General features: G+C 42.1%; 1 protein-coding gene across 2 annotated transcripts in view; it reads right to left on the bottom strand.

Moving 5' to 3' along the window:
- Positions 1–20,057, bottom strand: part of dnmbp (dynamin binding protein) — a 119,717-nt gene that overhangs the window by 7,361 nt on the left and 92,299 nt on the right. For both annotated transcript variants that reach the window (XM_021575455.3, XM_021575456.3), the window contains 4 exons: positions 13,966–14,165; positions 13,417–13,516; positions 12,182–12,329; positions 7,279–7,296 (listed from right to left, as the gene is read on the bottom strand). In XM_021575455.3, the coding sequence (XP_021431130.3) occupies positions 7,279–7,296; positions 12,182–12,329; positions 13,417–13,516; positions 13,966–14,165 (466 nt within the window). The remainder of the gene's footprint in view (positions 1–7,278; positions 7,297–12,181; positions 12,330–13,416; positions 13,517–13,965; positions 14,166–20,057) is intronic.

Raw genomic sequence — 20,057 nt, 5'->3', positions numbered from 1 at the left:
TTGACACGTCCCTCGCCAAGTGATGCCCTATATCAGTGGTCACCAACCGGTCGATTTCCAAGGTATTCCTAGTCAACCAAACATTTATGTAAAAAACCCAACGATACCCGGTAGGCCTAGAGAGCAAATCAAGTGCACCTACAATATAGGCCTAACACTGGCCAATCAGATAGCTCAGATTACCGTGTCTGCACAGTTTCCTTGAACATCTGACTAAAAGGAAGACTCGAATGCACAGCAAAGTCGATACTGTGAGATTTCAAAACATTTAAAATCATGACTAGAGACTCAACGAATACAGCGAAAAGCTGCTGTTTTTATGTTATGTTTAAGTCGCTATTCAGCACTATCAACACTTATAATCCATAAAATGCACTTTCTCCCTACTTCCACTCACACAGCACTGCATCTGCAATGAATTACATAAGTTGCATTGTTATTATTTTGCGGCTTGTCTTTTTTTTAATAATCGAGGAATATTTCTGTTCATAGGGGTAGCTAACAACATGAATTAGCGCGTGAGGCAGCAATAATGCAGTGCGACTAGAGTTTTGCCATCAGCTGGAAGACTGTTTCCCTTTTCTCGAGGTAGCCTCACCACTGCTCTCTCCCTCTCCTCAGTCTGACCCTCAGATGCAGGCCATCGATCCAGGAAAAAAGGAAATCATTATGCTCACTCAGCTGTGCCTCACAAGTAATACAAAAACATTTATATTACCAGTGTGATCATATACCAAACTTTACAAAAACATATCATTTCAAAATGGTCTGAAAAGAACAACATCGGCAGGGCAATTCAAGCTTAGCCAATATGCAGTGATGACGTATTGGGCCTATAGATAAAAAAATCTGCGTGGTAGATATCGGCTTGCATTGAGACTCCGGAAGTGATCTTGACTGAGAAAAGGTTGGTGACCACTGCCCTTCATCAATGACACTGAACACACGCTCACATTTGTGCCATTGATCCAGTTACAAGTGCATATGTACTGTAGGGCCCTGTAAAAGTATTAGTATTTTTCCCCCAAATTCAGTTTTCTCCTTAATGATGTCCCAGGTGTCCATTTTCCCCTCTAAAATGCACTTTTTTAATAGAAAAAAAACCTAAATGTGATGTTCTAAGTCCAGAACAAACCACACCAGCAGAACACTTCTGAGTTCTGGATTACCCCTTAATTCCTAGCAAGATTTTGTTTAGCTGTGTTTTTGTAGAGTTTAGTCATTTGATGGTAGAGTTTGCAAAACAAATACCATGATTATTTGGATCATTCCAGTGGGTATCATTCTGCCAGGTAAGAATAGGCTACTTCGTATACTGAAAAAAATAAACGCAACATGCAATAATTTGAAAGATTTTGCTGAGTTACAGTTCATATAAGGAAATCAGTCAATTTAAATCAATTAATTAGGCCCTAACCTATGCATTTCACATGACTGGGAATACAGATATGCATCTGTTGGTCACAGATACCTGTGGGCGTGGATCATAAAACTAGTCAGTATCTGGTGTGACCACCATTAGCTTCATGCAGTGATTGTTGCCTGTGGAATGTTGTCACAGCCATTGAAGAGGGTGAGAAGTTACTGGACATGGGCAGGAACTCAATTTGTGACATGTCTTTGTTTTTTGTTGTTGGATATTGGTGGGAACTGGGACACGCTGTCCTACACGTCGATCCAGAGCATCCCAAACTTGCTCAATGGGTGACATGTCTGGTGATTATGCATGCCATGGAAGCTTCCAGGAATTGTGTACAGATCCTTGTGACATGGGGCCGTGCATCATCATGCTGAAACATGAGGTGATGGCGGCGGATGAATGGCACGGCAATGGGCCTCAGGATCTCGTCACGGTAGCTCTGTGCATTCAAATTGCCATTGATAAAATGAATTGTGTTCGTTGTCCATAGCTTGAGCCTGCCCATAACATAACCCCACCGCCACCATGGGGCACTCTGTTCACAACGTTGACATCAACAAACCGTACACCCACATGACCCCATACACATACGTGGTGTGTGGTTGTGAGGCCAGTTAGATGTACAGACAAATCCTCTAAAACGACATTGGAGGCGGCTTATGGTAGAAAAATGTGCATTACATTTTCTGGCAACAGCTCTGGTGGACATTCCTGCAGTCAGCATGCCAATTGCACACTCCCTCAAAACTTGAAACATCTGTGGCATTCTGTTGTGTGACAAAACTGCACATTTTAGAGTGGCCTTTTATTGTCCCCACCACAAGGTGCACCTGTGTAATGACCATGATGTTTAATCAGCTTCTTGATATGCCACAGCTGTCAGGTGGAAGGATTATCTTGGCAAAGGAGAAATGCTCACTAACAGGAATGTAAACAAATGTGTGCACAAAATATGAGATCAATTAGCTTTTTGTGCATATGGAAAATTTCAGGGATCGTTTATTTCAGCTCATGAAACACTTTACATGTTGCATTTATATTTTTGTTCAGTGTAGTTAACATTTAATTTTTGGGAAGGTTTTTGGGAAAGCCTTTCCATCTACCAGAAGACTTCTCATTAACATCATCACTAAATGCTACACAAAGTTGTAGATGCACGCACCGCACATACACAGATAGGGGGAATTCTCAATGCCTCTTCAGAGAGTTGTAGGAAATACCAATCACTGATGCATTCTGCAAATTAATACATTTTCAATACATTTAGTTGATTCCCTACTAAGTTCAATACATTTAGTTGATTCCCTACTAAGTTCAATACATTTAGTTGATTCCCTACTAAGTTCAATACATTTAGTTGATTCCCTGCTAAGTTCAATACATTTAGTTGATTCCCTACTAAGTTCAATACATTTAGTTGATTCCCAACTAAGTTCAATACATTTTTGAATATTGTTGAATTCCTTTTTAATGTCTAAATTTCATGATTCCTTCCACGTTCTCCACATCACAGATTTTATAGGGCCCTACATGCACTATATGACCAAAAGTATGTGGACACCTGCATGTCGAACATCTCCTTCCAAAATCATGGACATTAATATGGAGTTGTTCCCCCATTTGCTGCTTCAACAGCCTCCACTCTTCTGGGAAGGATTTCCACTAGATGTTGGAACATTGCTGCTATAACAGCCTCCACACTTCTGGGAAGGCTTTCCACTAGATGTTGGAACATTGCTGCTATAACAGCCTCCACACTTCTGGGAAGGCTTTCCACTAGATGTTGGAACATTGCTGCTATAACAGCCTCCACACTTCTGGGAAGGCTTTCCACTAGATGTTGGAACATTGCTGCTTCAACAGCCTCCACACTTCTGGGAAGGCTTTCCACTAGATGTTGGAACATTACTGCTATAACAGCCTCCACACTTCTGGGAAGGCTTTCCACTAGATGTTGGGACATTGCTGCTATAACAGCTTCCACTCTTCTGGGAAGGCTTTCCACTAGATGTTGGAACATTGCTGCTTCAACAGCCTCCACACTTCTGGGAAGGCTTTCCACTAGATGTAGGAACATTGCTGCTTCAACAGCCTCCACACTTCTGGGAAGGCTTTCCACTAGATGTTGGAACATTGCTGTGGGGATTTCCTTCCATTCAGCCACAAGAGCATAAGTGAGGTTGGGTACTGATGTTGGGTGAACAGGCCTGGCTCACAGTCTGCGTTTCAATTCATCCCAAAGGTGATCGACGGGGTTGAAGTCAGGGCTCTGTGCTAGCCAATCAAGTTCTTCCACACCAATCTCAGCAAACCGCTTTGTGCTAAGAGGCATTGTCATGCTGAAACAGGAAAGGGCCTCCCCAAAACTGTTGCCACAAAGTTGGAAGCACAGAATCGCTACAATTTCATTGTATGCTGTAGCATTTAGATTTCCCTTCACTGGAACTAAGGTGCCTAGCAAGAACCATGAAAAACAGCCCCACACCGTTATTCCTCCTCCACCAAACTTTACAGTTGGCACTATGCATTGGGACAGGTAGTGTTCTGGTGTCCGTCAAACCCAGATGATTCGTCCGTCGGACTGCCAGATGGTGAAGCGTAATTCATCACTCCAGAGAACGCATTTCCACTGCTCCAGAGTTCAATGGCGGCAAGCTTTACACCACTCCAGCTGACACTTGGCATTGCGCACAATGATCTAAGGCTTGTGTGCGTGAGGCTGCTCGGCCATGGACACCCATTTCATGACGATCCAACAAACAGTTGTTGTGCTGGCGTTGCTTCCAGAGGCCGTTTGGAACTAGTGATCGGCAGTGGTAGTGTTGCAACCAAGGAGTAGTGATCGGTAGTGGTAGTGTTGCAACCAAGGAGTAGTGGTAGTAGTGGTAGTGTTGCAACCAAGGAGTAGTGGTAGTAGTGGTAGTGTTGCAACCAAGGAGTAGTGGTAGTAGTGGTAGTGTTGCAACCAAGGAGTAGGGGTAATAGTGGTAGTGTTGCAACCAAGGAGTAGTGGTAGTAGTGGTAGTGTTTCAACAAAGGAGTAGTGGTAGTAGTGGTAGTGTTTCAACAAAGGAGTAGTGGTAGTAGTGGTAGTGTTGCAACCAAGGAGTAGTGGTAGTGTTGCAACCAAGGAGTAGTGGTAGTAGTGGTAATGTTGCAACCAAGGAGTAGTGGTAGTGTTGCAACCAATTTTTTGGTGCTTCAGCACCCGGCGTTCCCGTTCTATGAGCTTGTGTGGCCTACAATTTCACGGCTAAGCCATCGTTGCTCCTAGACATTCCACAATAACAGCCCTTACAGTTGACCGGGCAGCTCTAGCAGGGCTTGTTGGAAAGGTGGTATCCTATGAGTGGTGGTATCCTATGAGTTCTTCAGTAAGGCTACTGCCAATGTTTTTCTATGGAAATTGCATGGCTGTGTGCTCGATTTTACACACCGGTCAGAAACGAGTGTAGCTGAAATAGCCAAATCGGCTCATTTGAAGCGGTGTCCACATACTTTTGTATATATTGTGAATGTAAGGAATGTGCTGGCCATTCAATCATTATCATCAAAAGTGCACATATTTGAATGATGAGACTCATGTGGAAATGGAGGGACTCAACATGTGTCCAGTAACTATATAACATCCACCTTTACTGACTTACTGAGCTACTTAGGCAACCTTACACAGGATTCAATGATTGATATTTAATCTATAGGTAAGATACTATATGTAAAGCTAATTACAGCAAAGCAAATGAAGATCTGTATATTTTGAATGTTAAATTATTAGCTGGGGGCCTCCCGGGTTGCGCAGTGGTCTAGGGCACTGCTAGCTGTGCCACCAGAGAGTCTGGGTTCCAGGCAGCCAGAGAGTCTCAATTGGCCTAGCGTTGTCCGGGTTAGGGAGGGTTTGGCCGGTAGGGATATCCTTGTCTCATCGCGCACTAGTGACTCCTGTGGCGGGCTGGGCGCAGTGCACGCTAACCAGGTCGCCAGGTACAGTGTTTCCTCCGACACATTGGTGCGGCTGGCTTCCAGGGTGTTTTGAAGGACGCATGGCTTTCGACCTTCGTCTCTCCCGAGCCCGTACGGGAGTTGTAGCGATGAGACAAGATAGTAACTACTAACAATTGGATACCACGAAATTGGGGAGAAAAGGGGGTAAAGAATTTATTTCAAAATAATAAATAAATTATTAGCTTTAAAAGCAATTTTCTGATGAATATCTTAAAGTAGATTATTTCAGTTAATAAAATATTGTCCATACGTAAATGGTGAAGGGATTACTACTGTACTCCACTATGTCTGTTCAGTCACCAACAACAATCTTTGTTGGCCCTTAGAAAACTGGTCCCACAAAACAGAAGTCAACATTTCACTTTACCAAAGGCAGTCACAACAGTAAACACAGATGCACATACACACACAGAGCATAAAACACAGCAGCACATTGTGTGAGCTCCAGACTTGTGCCAAAATAGTATTTGCTTTCTCTCAAATACTTAAGGTGTGCTTGATTAAACTCCCCCGATACAATGGAACTAATGGAATAGTATCATATTTGCAAACCCTGCCCCCCTAGACCCGAGGCAAGCTAGAAGTGCCTTCAGAAAGTATTAATACCCCTTAAATTTATTCCACATTTTTCTTTGTTACAGCCTGAATTAAAATGTATTACATTTATTTATTTCTCACACACAATACCCAATAATGACAAAGTTAAAAAAATACAAAAATAAAAATGAAATATATAAATGAGATATTTCTGTAAGTATTCACAACCCTTTGTTATGAATTGAGCTCAGGTGCATCCCCATTTTCTTGGATCATCCTTGAGATGTCACTACAACTTGATTGGAGTCCACTTGTGGCCAATTCAATTGTTTGGACATGATTTAGGATAAATTAACCTGTCTATATAAGGTCCAACAGTTGACAGTGCATGTCAGAGCAGAAACTATACCATGTAGTCCAAGGAACTGCCCGTAGAGCTCCGACATAGAATTCTGATGAGGCATATATCTGGGGAAGGGTATAAAACAATCTCTAGAGTGTTGAAAGAGTCCAAGAGCATAGTGGTCTCCATAGGGGCACTTCCAGTTGACACAGGAAGCTGAACTTGAACACATATCCTCATTGGGGTAGGCTCTTACGGAATCCTGCGTTTTAAGTCTTTACGTTAAGAAACGACTGATTTACACAGGGTTGAATGCGGTGTATTTCACAAACTGCAGGTTGGGTATATCAAAACACGTCAATTAAACCACTTCAGGTTGCTCCAGGAAGCTTAGAATCAACACAGGTAGACCTCATAGTGGCCTGATGGATTGTCATGCAATAAAATGCAAATGAATTACTTAAAAATCATACAATGTAATTTTCTGGATTTTTGTTTTAGATTCTGTCTCTCACAGTTGAAGTGTACCTATGATAAAAATGACAGACCTCTACATGCTTTGTAAGTAAAGCCTGCAAATGCTTTGTAAGTAAAACCTGCAAAATCGGCAGTGTATCAAATACTTGTTCTCCCCTCTATATATCTGTATTTAATTTTCTCTAAATTTGAAAACATTTATAAAAACATGTTTTGACTGTCATTATAGGGTATTGTGTGTAGATGGGTGAGGAAAAATCAATATTTATTCCATTTTGATTTCAGGCTGTAACAAGGGGTATGAACACTTTCTGAAGGCACTTTAAATCAAGTGCTTCTAAGTAATATAAACATGTTCAGCACACACACACCAGCTTTAAAACTATTAAAGGAGAAAACACATGTAGACAAAGCTTATTTTGGGGTTAGTGAGCCACAGTCATGCAGTCCGGCGGTTTCTCATGCAGATATCATAGCAACACTCTTTAGGGAGACTTACCAGTCGCGATACACCGCCCTGGGATGGGGAAGAGGGTGGGAGAAGCAGAGGGATGGGGAGAGTGAGAGTGAGACAAGAACACATACAGAAGACATTATAAAGCTTGGCTAAAGAGCATAAAGGGTCTTTGACATTATAACTTCCTGTCCAGTAATCCCTAACAGACAGTCACTGCTATTGTCTAGCAGTTAAGAGTTTATTAGCACTAAGATGTGATAGGAAAGTTGGTATTGTTCATCTCAAAGACCACAGCTACATTCCAGGCTTTGGGAGGATCACACAAACAACCTTAGGAAACACAGCAGTAAACCGTACAGAAGTCATACAACCTGCAGTGTCAAATCCACTTAAATCTTGAACAAAATACACTACATTAAATGTCAATGTCAATTTCGATGCTACACTCAATTATGAGAGGATACACTTTTCTAATCTAGCCTTGCATACCCTTGTAACATATACTGTAGTGCCAACTTTGGGTGTAGGGTAAAGTTGCCCCTACATGCTGATATTGGGTCAGTTTTCCATTTCCTTCACCAATGGTTAAGGTTAGGATTGGGGGAAGGAGAGCTGTTCCTAGATCTGTACCAAGAGGAAACTTCACCCTGGAGTGCTAATTTTAAGAGCTTTAAAGTTCGTAGTTCAACTGCAGAAATCCATGAATCCAAGTTAGAGTTAATAAACTGTCCAATGCTATAGCAACGGCTGTTGTTGTAGCACAAGTTGTAGTACACAGAGTTGCACAGCTGTCTAAGGCACTGCATCCTTTCCAACCAACAAGTGCGCTAACAAATAAAGAATGATTCATTTAAGATTGACTTTGAGTGTCCCTGTGGAAGAATTTCCACGACATTATGACCGTTGCCATAATGTGTTATGCCACTGGGTGTCAAGTAAAACGTGTTGCCGAATGAATAATCACCTTTGAAGCGCTGTCCATTTAGTTGTGTTTGGCTTAGAATCAGCATCCACAACGACTATGTTTTCCACTCAGTTTCAACCTATTCTTGAACTTCTTTCTTCAAACTGATCATCACAGTAGCTAGGTTTCCATCTAATTTGCGATAGATTTTCATGCTAATATATATAGTTTTTGCATAAAACAATATGCACATTTTCTCTCCAGAGATGCTTCCATCAAACTTACTTTTTGTGGATAAAAGCCTGTGTGTGATGACTTTTACTGTTAAATTCCCATGTACCAAATTAAAAATACAAGTTAAATGGGTTTCCATTGCATTTTCAACTTTATTGGTGTTTTTGTCACAAAAACTGTTGCGTTATAGGGCAAACGTGCCCACTCTGGTCTTGGCACATGCGCTCTAGCCAACAGCTTGCAAATACAGTGCAGGTAAGCTACCTACACGATGAGATTATTATGGACAAAAGAGCGATATGATTTGTATTTGTCAAAAGGCAGCCAAGCATTGATCATCATGTCACCAGAATAAGACCCTTGATATTTATTGGAAAGGAGCATCAAGCTCATCACGTTGCACATTCACCAACCTGTGAAGTTCAACACAATTTATTTAATTTGTAGCCTAATAAACTGTACGGTTTCCCGAGTCGTAGTGAGAGGACCACACAGCATATCATTGTGTGACTCCAAGTTTACTTCGATATGATGGTTATTATATCAATATTAAGGCGTTTCCGTCACCATTTCTCACGTAATTAATGTTACAGACACAAAAACATCCTACCATGTTGAATAGAAAGATTGTCTGCCGGGACCATGTATAAAACGGTCCCGGCATTTCATGTTTCCATCAGCCCGGTCGCCACTTTGTTGATGCATCAGGTAATTCATCCGCATTAAATGGTGTGATAGAAACGTGGTTTTTGAGGTCAAAACATGTAGATACTGTTTTGGTGATAAGTGTTTGATGTTTGACTGCATTTGCTTTGATGTCAGAATGGTTAGAGGGACAGTAGAGGTCTGAGTACGAGGCCATTCGCGACCTGATGGAGGGATAATAGAGCCCTGAGTACGAGGCCATTAGGACCTGATGGAGGGACAATAGAGCCCTGAGTACGAGGCCGTTCGTGACCTGATGGAGGGACAATAGAGCCCTGAGTACGAGGCCATTCGCGACTTGATGGAGGAACAATAGAGCCCTGAGTACGAGGCCAGTCGCGACCTGATGGAGGGACAATAGAGCCCTGAGTACGAGGCCATTCGCGACCTGATGGAGGAACAATAGAGCCCTGAGTACGAGGCCATTCGCGACCTGATGGAGGGACAATAGAGCCCTGAGTACGAGGCCATTAGCGACCTGATGGAGGGACAATAGAGCCCTGAGTACGAGGCCATTAGCGACCTGATGGAGGGACAATAGAGCCCTGAGTACGAGGCCATTAGCGACCTGATGGAGGGACAATAGAGCCCTGAGTACGAGGCCATTAGCGACCTGATGGAGGGACAATAGAGCCCTGAGTACGAGGCCATTAGCGACCTGATGGAGGAACAATAGAGCCCTGAGTACCAGGCCATTAGGACCTGATGGAGGGACAATAGAGCCCTGAGTACGAGGCCATTAGCGACCTGATGGAGGGACAATAGAGCCCTGAGTACGAGGCCATTCGCGACCTGATGGAGGGACAATAGAGCCCTGAGTACGAGGCCATTAGCGACCTGATGGAGGGATAATAGAGCCCTGAGTACCAGGCCATTAGGACCTGATGGAGGGACAATAGAGCCCTGAGTACGAGGCCATTCGCGACCTGATGGAGGGACAATAGAGCCCTGAGTACGAGGCCATTCGCGACCTGATGGTCAGGCACTATCAACGCATGTCCAGAGTGCATAAAAGGAGATTAACATGACTCAACGGTCACATGGAACTTGACTGCGGTCATGACTCATGACTGCCGGTGTGGCGGTAATATGGTCACAGCCCTAGGTAAGGCCCTCTTTTCAGGGTGTATACTCGTACATCAAGCTTACTTACGACATGTATTCTAGGCAATTGTGAAGAAAGTTGAGCCAAGTTGAACACAGAACGCCGTTGCCCAGGCCCTTCTTTTTAAATGAATCATAGTATCTTTCTTCAAACAAAGCCCACACCAGCACACTAGTGGATAAACAAAACGGTGTTAGCCCTAGTCTCTGCTGAAAGACTGGGTGAAACAAGACTGGAGAGGTGAAACTAGGCAGGGCACATTCTTCAAACTCCACATGATTACAATGTACTGGGACAGAAAGGACATCCCATGCATTGGACTACTCATACATAGTGTTTGTGCGTGAGTGTGCTTAGGGGTATAAGGCCAAATGATCTCGATGCCTATGCTCGAGATGAGTTCAAAGTATGGAAGCATGGCAAAGTAGCTCCACTCTACTCAGATTCATTTAAATCAAGGCATTACTAGTTGCTAGGCAGATTTCTTCTACCATGACCAAATCCGAGCTCAATCAATAGAGGCAAGAATCTAGCTACATTAAAGATATGCAAAGATTTTCCTCCGGTTGCCCAATGGTCATCATTGCTTGTAATATGCAATAATAAGTCCTTCATACACAGGCTCACATACATATTTCACTCTAGTGGTAGCATGAGTACCTAGTGCTGTTAATATTCTGTTCATAGCCTATCCAGTCTAAGTCTAAAAAACCAGTACAAAGAGAATGTGATCAGGCTATACTATTCCATAAGTCTAAAAACCCAGTACAAAGAGAATGTGATCAGGCTATTCTATTCCATAAGTCTAAAAACCCAGTACAAAGAGAATGTGATCAGGCTATACTATTCCATAAGTCTAAAAACCCAGTACAAAGAGAATGTGATCAGGCTATTCTATTCCATAAGTCTAAAAACCCAGTACAAAGAGAATGTGATCAGGCTATACTATTCCATACGTCTAAAAACCCAGTACAAAGAGAATGTGATCAGGCTATTCTATTCCATAAGTCTAAAAACCCAGTACAAAGTATTCCATCTCTCAACCTCAATGAGGTGAGATTTCTATGACAACAATACGGTTTCCATTACAATCCATTTTCAACAACATGGTGCATCCATTTGGTCAATGTAGAATTATTTTCTAGATGTTGATGTCACAAGTAGACAGGCTCACACACAAACACGCCACTCATTGCAGAAGGGTGAGTAAGGTTTCTCTATCAATTCACATGCAATAGTACATAATGGCACAATGTCTCATTAAACAATGCTTTGTTTTAGTACGTCCCAATTCTCTTTGGAATATAACTCCCTTTCCTTGTGTCTGTTCATTCATGGTTGCTGGTAAACAAAAAAACTGGTTTCAATCCAAAGCAAAGAAAGGATGGGTTGAGGTTACGTAAGAGTTAAGAATTGTGACGCAACCATGGGGTATTTCTCAACAATCGGAAGTTTCTTCCTCGTCTCCTTTTCTTCTTCTACATTTATGTGAAATGACTGGGTACATGTAGGGAACAGAATACTGGTGGCATCCAGCATTTTGAAAAAGAGGAGAGGGAAAAAAGAAGGCACTATACATTGGTGAAAGCAGAGTTGGAGTCAATGTCACTCATTCCAGTGAAATCAGGAAGTTAACTGAAATTACAATGAAATAAAATAAAATATTCCTAATTGAAAATTGTAGTTTTAAAACCTTAATTTGAATGACTATTTATCTGCCAAATGCATTGCATTAAAATGGAATTGACCTGATAGCACTTATTGGCCTTGTCCCAAAAAACAATAACTTCTACCCCTTAGACACCTATGTAGATCTGAAATAGTCGGATTGGTTCAAGCAATGTGGTAGTACCTCTAAATTTCCCTCAGGTGGAAATTTTGCCATATTGCTTATACTTATCCAATTCTTTCAGATCTGCCCATGGTGGTATGGGCTTCTGGACGGGACTGTGGTCTCTCTCTCAGGCTTTAAATCTGCTCTGTTTGTGTGTAGTCACCTGAGTTTCTCCAGGCACTCCAGCACGTGTCTCTGGATGCTCTCGTCCTTCTCGTACATTTCCAGGAGAGAAATGGCGTCATCGTGGTTCTGACAGTAGATCTTGTACACCTCCTCGAGCTCTACCTTAAAGTCCAGGAACACTTTTCCTGGGAAATGCAACAGAGCAATACCACTGTCATTTTATTGTTCCTCATTTATCAATACTTAAAGGTAAAGTTCATATTTTTCAACCAAATCTAAATGTTTTATGTAAATAGCATGTTAGAGAAGAGTCCCTTGGTTTTGAGAAACTTACCCCAACCAGCAATATAGTCCCTCATGCTCATTCTGCACTACCAGGGCACGGCTAAAACATGAACAAAGGCTCCAATAACACCCAAATACGTCGTTTTAGAAACGGCAACACTCTCAGTATAGTGATGCAGGTCTTTAGATGTTTTACACATGACATTGTGTAATTCTAAACTTTTTCCCGCAAAGTTATATCCCATTTTGTTGGACTCGAGTGATACTTTACCATGTGTGCATGCGTTGGTTACACAGAGAAGTATCGCTCGAGTCCAACACAATGGAATATACTGCACTGCAGAATGAGCATAATTAAGTTTCTCAAAACCAAGTGAAATCGCCAAAAACATGTCTGGACTCTTCGATAACATGCCATTTACATCAAACATAGAGATTTGGTTAAACAAATATGAACTTATCCTTTAAAGAAAGTAATGGAAAACTGGTTTGGGACTGTTGTCTAGATTATTTCTTTAAGTCTACCATCTCCCTCCGAACCGCATCTCCCAAAGTCAAGTGTGTGATGGCCATAGTGGGAGGAAGCCTGGCTGACGTGACCCACGAGGTACACAGCGAGGGAGAGCTGTGACACACTGGTCTGGAAAGGTGTCCATTTGTTGATGCAATATTCGCCTTGAGATTTTTTTATTGGTTCTCTCAAATATTATTTTTTCCCTGAGGGATTGAGACCTCTCATTGTTGTTGAAAATACAACAGTTGTCATGGAAGGGAGCAGCGCTCAGGGCTGTGTGTGGCTGTACATGTGGCTGTTTGAGTGAGGAACAACCAACCAGTTAAAGCACATATTATTATCGATGTGCCAAAACAGCACAGAGGACTTTGAGTTGGGTCTCAGTCAGACTTAGTGGGAGGCACATCTTTCAAGTTTTTCTAATCATTAAGTCACTACGTTTTCAAATAAAAACAGTCGAGGGTTGGCATTACCAATGGAGTCAGTGTCCTGGAGGGTCTTGAAGAGACGACGCGAGAGGTCGATCACAGAGTTGATGTTGCCAAAGAGACCGTCATAGTCAATGTTCTGCACCTTTAGTTTAGAGCAGAGGTACAGAAATATTTACTGAACTTTTTTATATTTTTTTTTACATAGACACATGAATCAACAACTCTGCAAGATGTATTTGTTTTTATATGTATATAATATATATCTCTGGGCAGTTGGGTAAACATTTTAGAATGACAAAATAGTGTGTGCGTAGGTGCGTGTGTATATATATATATATATATAAGTTAGATGTGCAATACATAAGCTCTGTAAAGCTTATAATGTCTATAATAGTGGCATATGTCTTCTTCATTTGGGTGTAATATTTATTGTTATGAAGCTGACCATTAAAATCCATAAAGAATGATAGAGGACCCAATGTTGCATCTGTCCCATTATGGCGACTGTGAACGCACAGGCAGCGCCATTGAGGCATGTCCATTTTGAAGTAGTCAATTGTCTTCTTCTACTAGTTCTATTAGTGTGTGTACCTGTTTGCGTTGGAGTGGTTGGATAATCTCCTTGACACACATCTGCAGGTCCTTGATGTAGTCCTTCTCTGTCTGCAGCAGCTCTTCTATGACCTTTGACCTTTTCTCCAGCATCCTCTGCTCGGGGTCCTCGATGGCCACCACTGCAGAGACCGGGGCTGACTCCAGGCACTTGGGCTGGGTCGACAGGAGGGTCATCTCTGAGAGAAAAAAAGCGAGAAAATAAAGAGGGGGGGAAAGAGAGAAAGAGATTTCATAGTTAGTGGATGGAATTGAACGTGAAAGTTAACATGTCAACAAGCATACTTGCCGTGAACGTTAGGCACCTGAGGAGCAGTGGAGAAAAATACAATTAATTCCACTCTTCTGATTAGGCATTTATACTACCTGGTTATAAACAACTTTGGAACGAGACCCATTATCTTTAGACATGTCAGGCTAGACTTTCATCTAGATCTCTGGTGTCAATGGCTGGTCTCTGTGGTGCATGGGAACGGACGGAGAGCCCGTTTCACGCACTGCTGAGCCTTCTGAATGGGCTATGGACTGGAGTGGACTCAGCTCTTTGTCAATGGCACAATAGACTATGACAGCAGCTAGTGAGATATAGGCCTCAGTGGGACAGCGGAGAGACGAGGGATGGGAAGGAGGACAGTTTTGGGAACGGAGAGGAGAAAAGAGGACTGTGGGGATAGAGGGAGAAAGAAAGTCAGGAATTAACAGGTGGGAAAGGAAGGGATGTGGGAATGGAAACTATCGAGAGGACATAAAGAGTGCGTGGAAGCATAGATAGAGAGATGAAAGTGAAGAACATAAGGAAGAGGAGGGACATGGATAAAGGAAAGAGGGAGATGGAGGAAGAAAGGCATTAATAATACATCTGGGAATATGGAAAGCATAAACAAAGATATACAATCAAGCAAAAAGGAGAGAGTGGAATATGGATGGGACAGAGGGAAACTGGGAATTTAGGAGTGGGGGGAGCATGGACAGAGGATAAAGGACCAGGGTTGATACCAAAAGTAGAATATATTATCAGATTAGGGTCATTGGGTGTGTGTGTGTGTGTCTATTAAAATATAATTACAGTCATTATCAAACAACACATTTCACTGCACCCCTCCAGTATATGTGACTATAAAACTTGTTTTTTTCTTTACTAGGAGGGGGTCTCAGGTGTAGACATAATGTCAATCTGTGTCACTACACCACAGCAAATGTGTAATGTTGCTGAATCATTAGAAGAGTGTTGTTTATAAATTAGCAAAGCTACCAAACCCTGTACAGGCCTAAGGCTCGACAGAGATGCACTAACTCCTTCCCGTTTTTGTTCAGTATTTGGTCAGGACTGTTTCTATTATTAATAATAGGGCAATGAGGGTGTCCAAATATGAAGTGGTTACCAGGGTTGGGTAGGTTACTTTCTAAATGTAATCCATTACAGTTACTAGTTAACGGTCCAGAATTGTAGCCAGTAATGTAACTTTTGGATGGCCCAAACTCAGTAACGTAATCTGATTACATTCAGTTGCTTTTAGATTACTTTCCCCTTAAGAGGCTTTAGAAGACAAAAATGTATGTTACCAATTGAACGCCATCTATTGCAGGATTAATCCATGTTAAAGTTGATATAGTTGGCCATGTGTTAAATTGTACTTTATGGGTTTTTCACTGGCTGTCCACTGGTTTCAAAAACAATGATTGATAGGCAGCTTAAACGTCTTGAATTCAACCATTATTTGGTTCAAATACACATTTAGATTTGTGAACAGACATCCACAACAACCACAATCCGTAAGGAGCAAATAGCTAAATGAGAGAGCAGCAGTGTGATTCACATCAATATGCTGTGTAGATATCAATAATATGTGATATCCGTATCACCGTAGAGGACACCACTGCTGTCATCCTCACCTCCAAGCTTTTATTCAAGTTGGATAATCTTTGGTTGCTGACAGCAGTCACACCATTGGAAGACATAGCTTGGACTGTAGCCTACAAAAGCCTATTCCTGCTCTTTTCCCGCCATCCATCAAACACATTTGGTGTGTCATCATAGTGGTCAACCACGCTGAGGTAGGGCTGGGCGATATGAAAATATACATTGTGTGACGATAGAAAAACGTCTATCGTTTCATATTATGCTCTATCGTTTATTTTGTTGTGTTGCAAATCACTCTTCACGACAATATTTTTTGTTAATTGGATGACGCTTTGCGTCCACACGTGACGTGTGGAAGGAAATTTGAAATCACAAACAAACATGGAGGAGAGTGAACGTGACACAGAGACACGGAGCTCGTACCTAAAAGAGGGGCTATTTCGGTCGCATGGACGTGGTTTTGGGTATGAGAAGTCTGACACGGACCAGAAAACCGTCCTCTGCAAAGACATGGCTCCAATTTACACAGTCGAGAAACGGTGGTTTCGTGAGTTGGTGCGAACACTCAACCCAAGGTACCAAACGCAAATTGAAATGTGACACGTATTAAAACTTCTTATGGCTGGGGGCAGTATGGAGTAGCTTGGATGAATAAGGTGCCCAGAGGTGCCCAGAGTAAACTGCCTGATCCTCAGTCCCAGTTGCAAATATATGAATATTATTAGTATATTTGGATAGAAAACACTCTGAAGTTTCTAAAACTGTTGATGTCTGTGAGTATAACAGAACTCATATGGCAGGCAAAAACCTGAGAAAAAAATCCAACCAGGGAGTGGGAAACTTGATGTTGGTAGATTTTCAACTCAGCCCCTATTGAGGACACAGTGGGATATTGGTCATGTTGCACTTCCTAAGGCTTCCAATAGATGTCAACCATCTTTAGAAACTTGTTTGAGGCTTCTACTGTCAAGGGGGGCTGAATGAGAGGGGAATGAGTCAGAGGTCTGCCAGCAGCCACGAGCTGGTCACGTGCATTCACATGAGAGGTAGCTCCCGTTCCATTGCTTTTCTGAAGACAAAGGAATTCTCCGGTTGGAACATTATTGAAGATTTATGTTCAAAACATCCTAAAGATTGATTCTATACTTCGTTTGACATGTTTCTACGGACTGTAACGGAACATTTTGACTTTTCGTCTCCTCCTAGTGAACGCGCTTCGTGAGTTTTGATTTGTTTACCAAACGCGCTAACAAAAGGAGCTATTTGGACATAAATTATGGACATTATCGAACAAATCAAACATTTATGGACATTATCGAACAAATCAAACATTTATTGTGGAATTGGGATTCCTGGGAGTGCATTCTGATGAAGATCATCAAAGGTAAGTGAATATTTATAATGTTATTTCTGACTTCTGTTGACTGCACAATATGGCGGATATCTTTTTGGCTTGTTGGGTCTCTGAGCGCCGTACTCAGATTATTGCATGGTTTGCTTTTTCAGTAAAGCTTTTTTGAAATCTGACACAACGGTTGCATTAAGGAGAAGTTTATCTATGTTTCCATGTATAACACTTGCATTTTCATCAACATTTATGAGTATTACTGTAAATTGATGTGGCTCTCTGCAAAATCACCAGATGTTTTTGGAACTACTGAACATAACGTGCCAATGTATACCGAGATTTTTAAAAATAAATATGAACTTTATCGAACAGAACAAACATGTATTGTGTAACATGAAGTTCTAGGAGTGTCATCTGATGAAGATCATCAAAGGTTAGTGATCTCTCTATTTCTGATTTTTGTGACTACACTCTTTGGCTGGAAAAATGGCTGTGTTTTTCTGTGACTTGGCTCTGAACTAACATAATTGTTTGTGGTGCTTTCACTGTAAAGCCTATTTGAAATCGGACACTGTGGTGGGTGGGATTAACAACAAGATTACCTTTAAAATTGTATAAGATACTTGTATGTTTGAGGAATTTTAATTATGATATTTCTGTTGTTTTGAATTTGGCACCCTGCACTTTCACTGGCTGTTGTCATATCGATCCCGTTAACGGGATGTCAGCCTTAAGAAGTTTTAATGCCAAAATAACATGCAAAACAGGCAAGCCCCCAAAAATATATATATATATTTTAGGCCTATACTTATTTTGTTTGCAACTATAGTTTAAGTGTTTTCTTTTTACATTTCCGATTTTATACATTCATATTTTGTTACTTAATTGACAATTTGCACAAAGGTTCTAAATAAAATGAGAAATAATCAAATACGAGTAAGTACATTTTTATATACACTGCTCAAAAAAATAAAGGGAACACTGAAATAACACATCCTAGATCTGAATGAATGAAATATTCTTATTAAATACTTTTTTATTTACATAGTTGAATGTGCTGACAACAAAATCACACAAAAATTATCAATGGAAATCAAATTTATCAACCCATGGAGGTCTGGATTTGGAGTCACACTCAAAATTAAAGTGGAAAACCACACTACAGGCTGATCCAACTTTGATGTAATGTCCTTAAAACAAGTCAAAATGAGGCTCAGTATGTGTGGCCTCCACGTGCCTGTATGACCTCGCTACAATGCCTGGGCATGCTCCTGATGATGTGGCGGATGGTCTCCTGAGGGATCTCCTCCCAGACCTGGACTAAAGCATCCGCCAACTCCTGGACAGTCTGTAGTGCAATGTGGCGTTGGTGGATGGAGCGAGACATGATGTCCCAGATGTGCTCAATTGGATTCAGGTCTGGGGGAACGGGCGGGCCAGTCCATAGCATCAATGCCTTCCTCTTGCAGGAACTGCTGACACACTCCAGTCACATAAGGTCTAGCATTGTCTTGCATTAGGAGGAACCCAGGGCCAACCGCACCAGCATATGGTCTCACAAGGGGTCTGAGGATCTCATCTCGGTACCTAATGGCAGTCAGGCTACCTCTGGCGAGCACATCGAGGGCTGTGCGGCCCCCCAAAGAAATGCCACCCCACACCATGACTGACCCACCACCAAACTGGTCATGCTGGAGGATGTTGCAGGCAGCAGAACGTTCTCCACGGCGTCTCCAGACTCTTGTCACATGTGCTCAGTGTGAACCTGCTTTCATCTGTGAAGAGCACAGGGCACCAGTGGTGAATTTGCTAATCTTGGTGTTCTCTGGTAAAATGCCAAACGTCCTGCACGGTGTTGGGCTGTAAGCACAACCCCCACCTGTGGACGTCGGGCCCTCATACCACCCTCATGGAGTCTGTTTCTGACCGTTTGAGCAGACACATACACATTTGTGGCCTGCTGGAGGTCATTTTGCAGGGCTCTGGCAGTGCTCCTCCTGCTCCTCCTTGCACAAAGGCGGAGGTAGCGGTCCTGCTGCTGGGTTGTTGCCCTCCTACGGCCTCCGCCATGACTCCTGATGTACTGGCCTCCTGGTAGCGCCTCCATGCTCTGGACACTACGCTGACAGACACAGCAAACCTTCTTGCCACAGCTCGCATTGATGTTCCATCCTGGATGAGCTGCACTACCTGAGCCACTTGTGTGGGTTGTAGACTCCGTCTCATGCTACCACTAGAGTGAAAGCACCGCCAGCGTTCAAAAGTGACCAAAACAGCAGCCAGGAAGCATAGGAACTGAGAAGTGGTCTGTGGTCACCACCTGCAGAACCACTCCTTTATAGGGGGTGTCTTGCTAATTGCCTATAATTTCCACCTGTTGTCTATTCCATTTGCACAACAGCATGTGAAATTTATTGTCAATCAGTGTTGCTTCCTAAGTGGACACTTTGATTTCACAGAAGTGTGATTGACTTGGAGTTACATTGTGTTGTTTAAGTGTTCCCTTCATTTTTTGAGCAGTGTATATATATATAGTATTCATACATATCCTCTCTATTGTATATATATTGTTTTGGTTTACTATTTAATAGTAAAGACATCAAAACTATGAAATAACACATATGGAATCATGTAGTAACCAAAAAAAGTGCTAAAAACAATCTAAATATATTTCATATTCTAGATTCTTCAAAGTAGCCACCCTTTGCCTTGATGACAGCTTTGCACCCTCTTGGCATTCACTCAACCAGCTAGTCACCTGGAATGTTTTTCCAACAGTCTTGGAGGCGGTTGGAACCAAAAATCTCAAATTTGGACTCCAGACCAAAGGACAGATTTCCACCTGTATAATGTCCATTGCTC

This window comes from Oncorhynchus mykiss, chromosome 20, assembly GCF_057628025.1.
Source record: "Oncorhynchus mykiss isolate SJ-2025 chromosome 20, ASM5762802v1, whole genome shotgun sequence".
Classification (NCBI taxonomy): Eukaryota; Metazoa; Chordata; class Actinopteri; order Salmoniformes; family Salmonidae; genus Oncorhynchus; species Oncorhynchus mykiss.
This window is presented reverse-complemented; position numbering and strand designations above follow the sequence as displayed.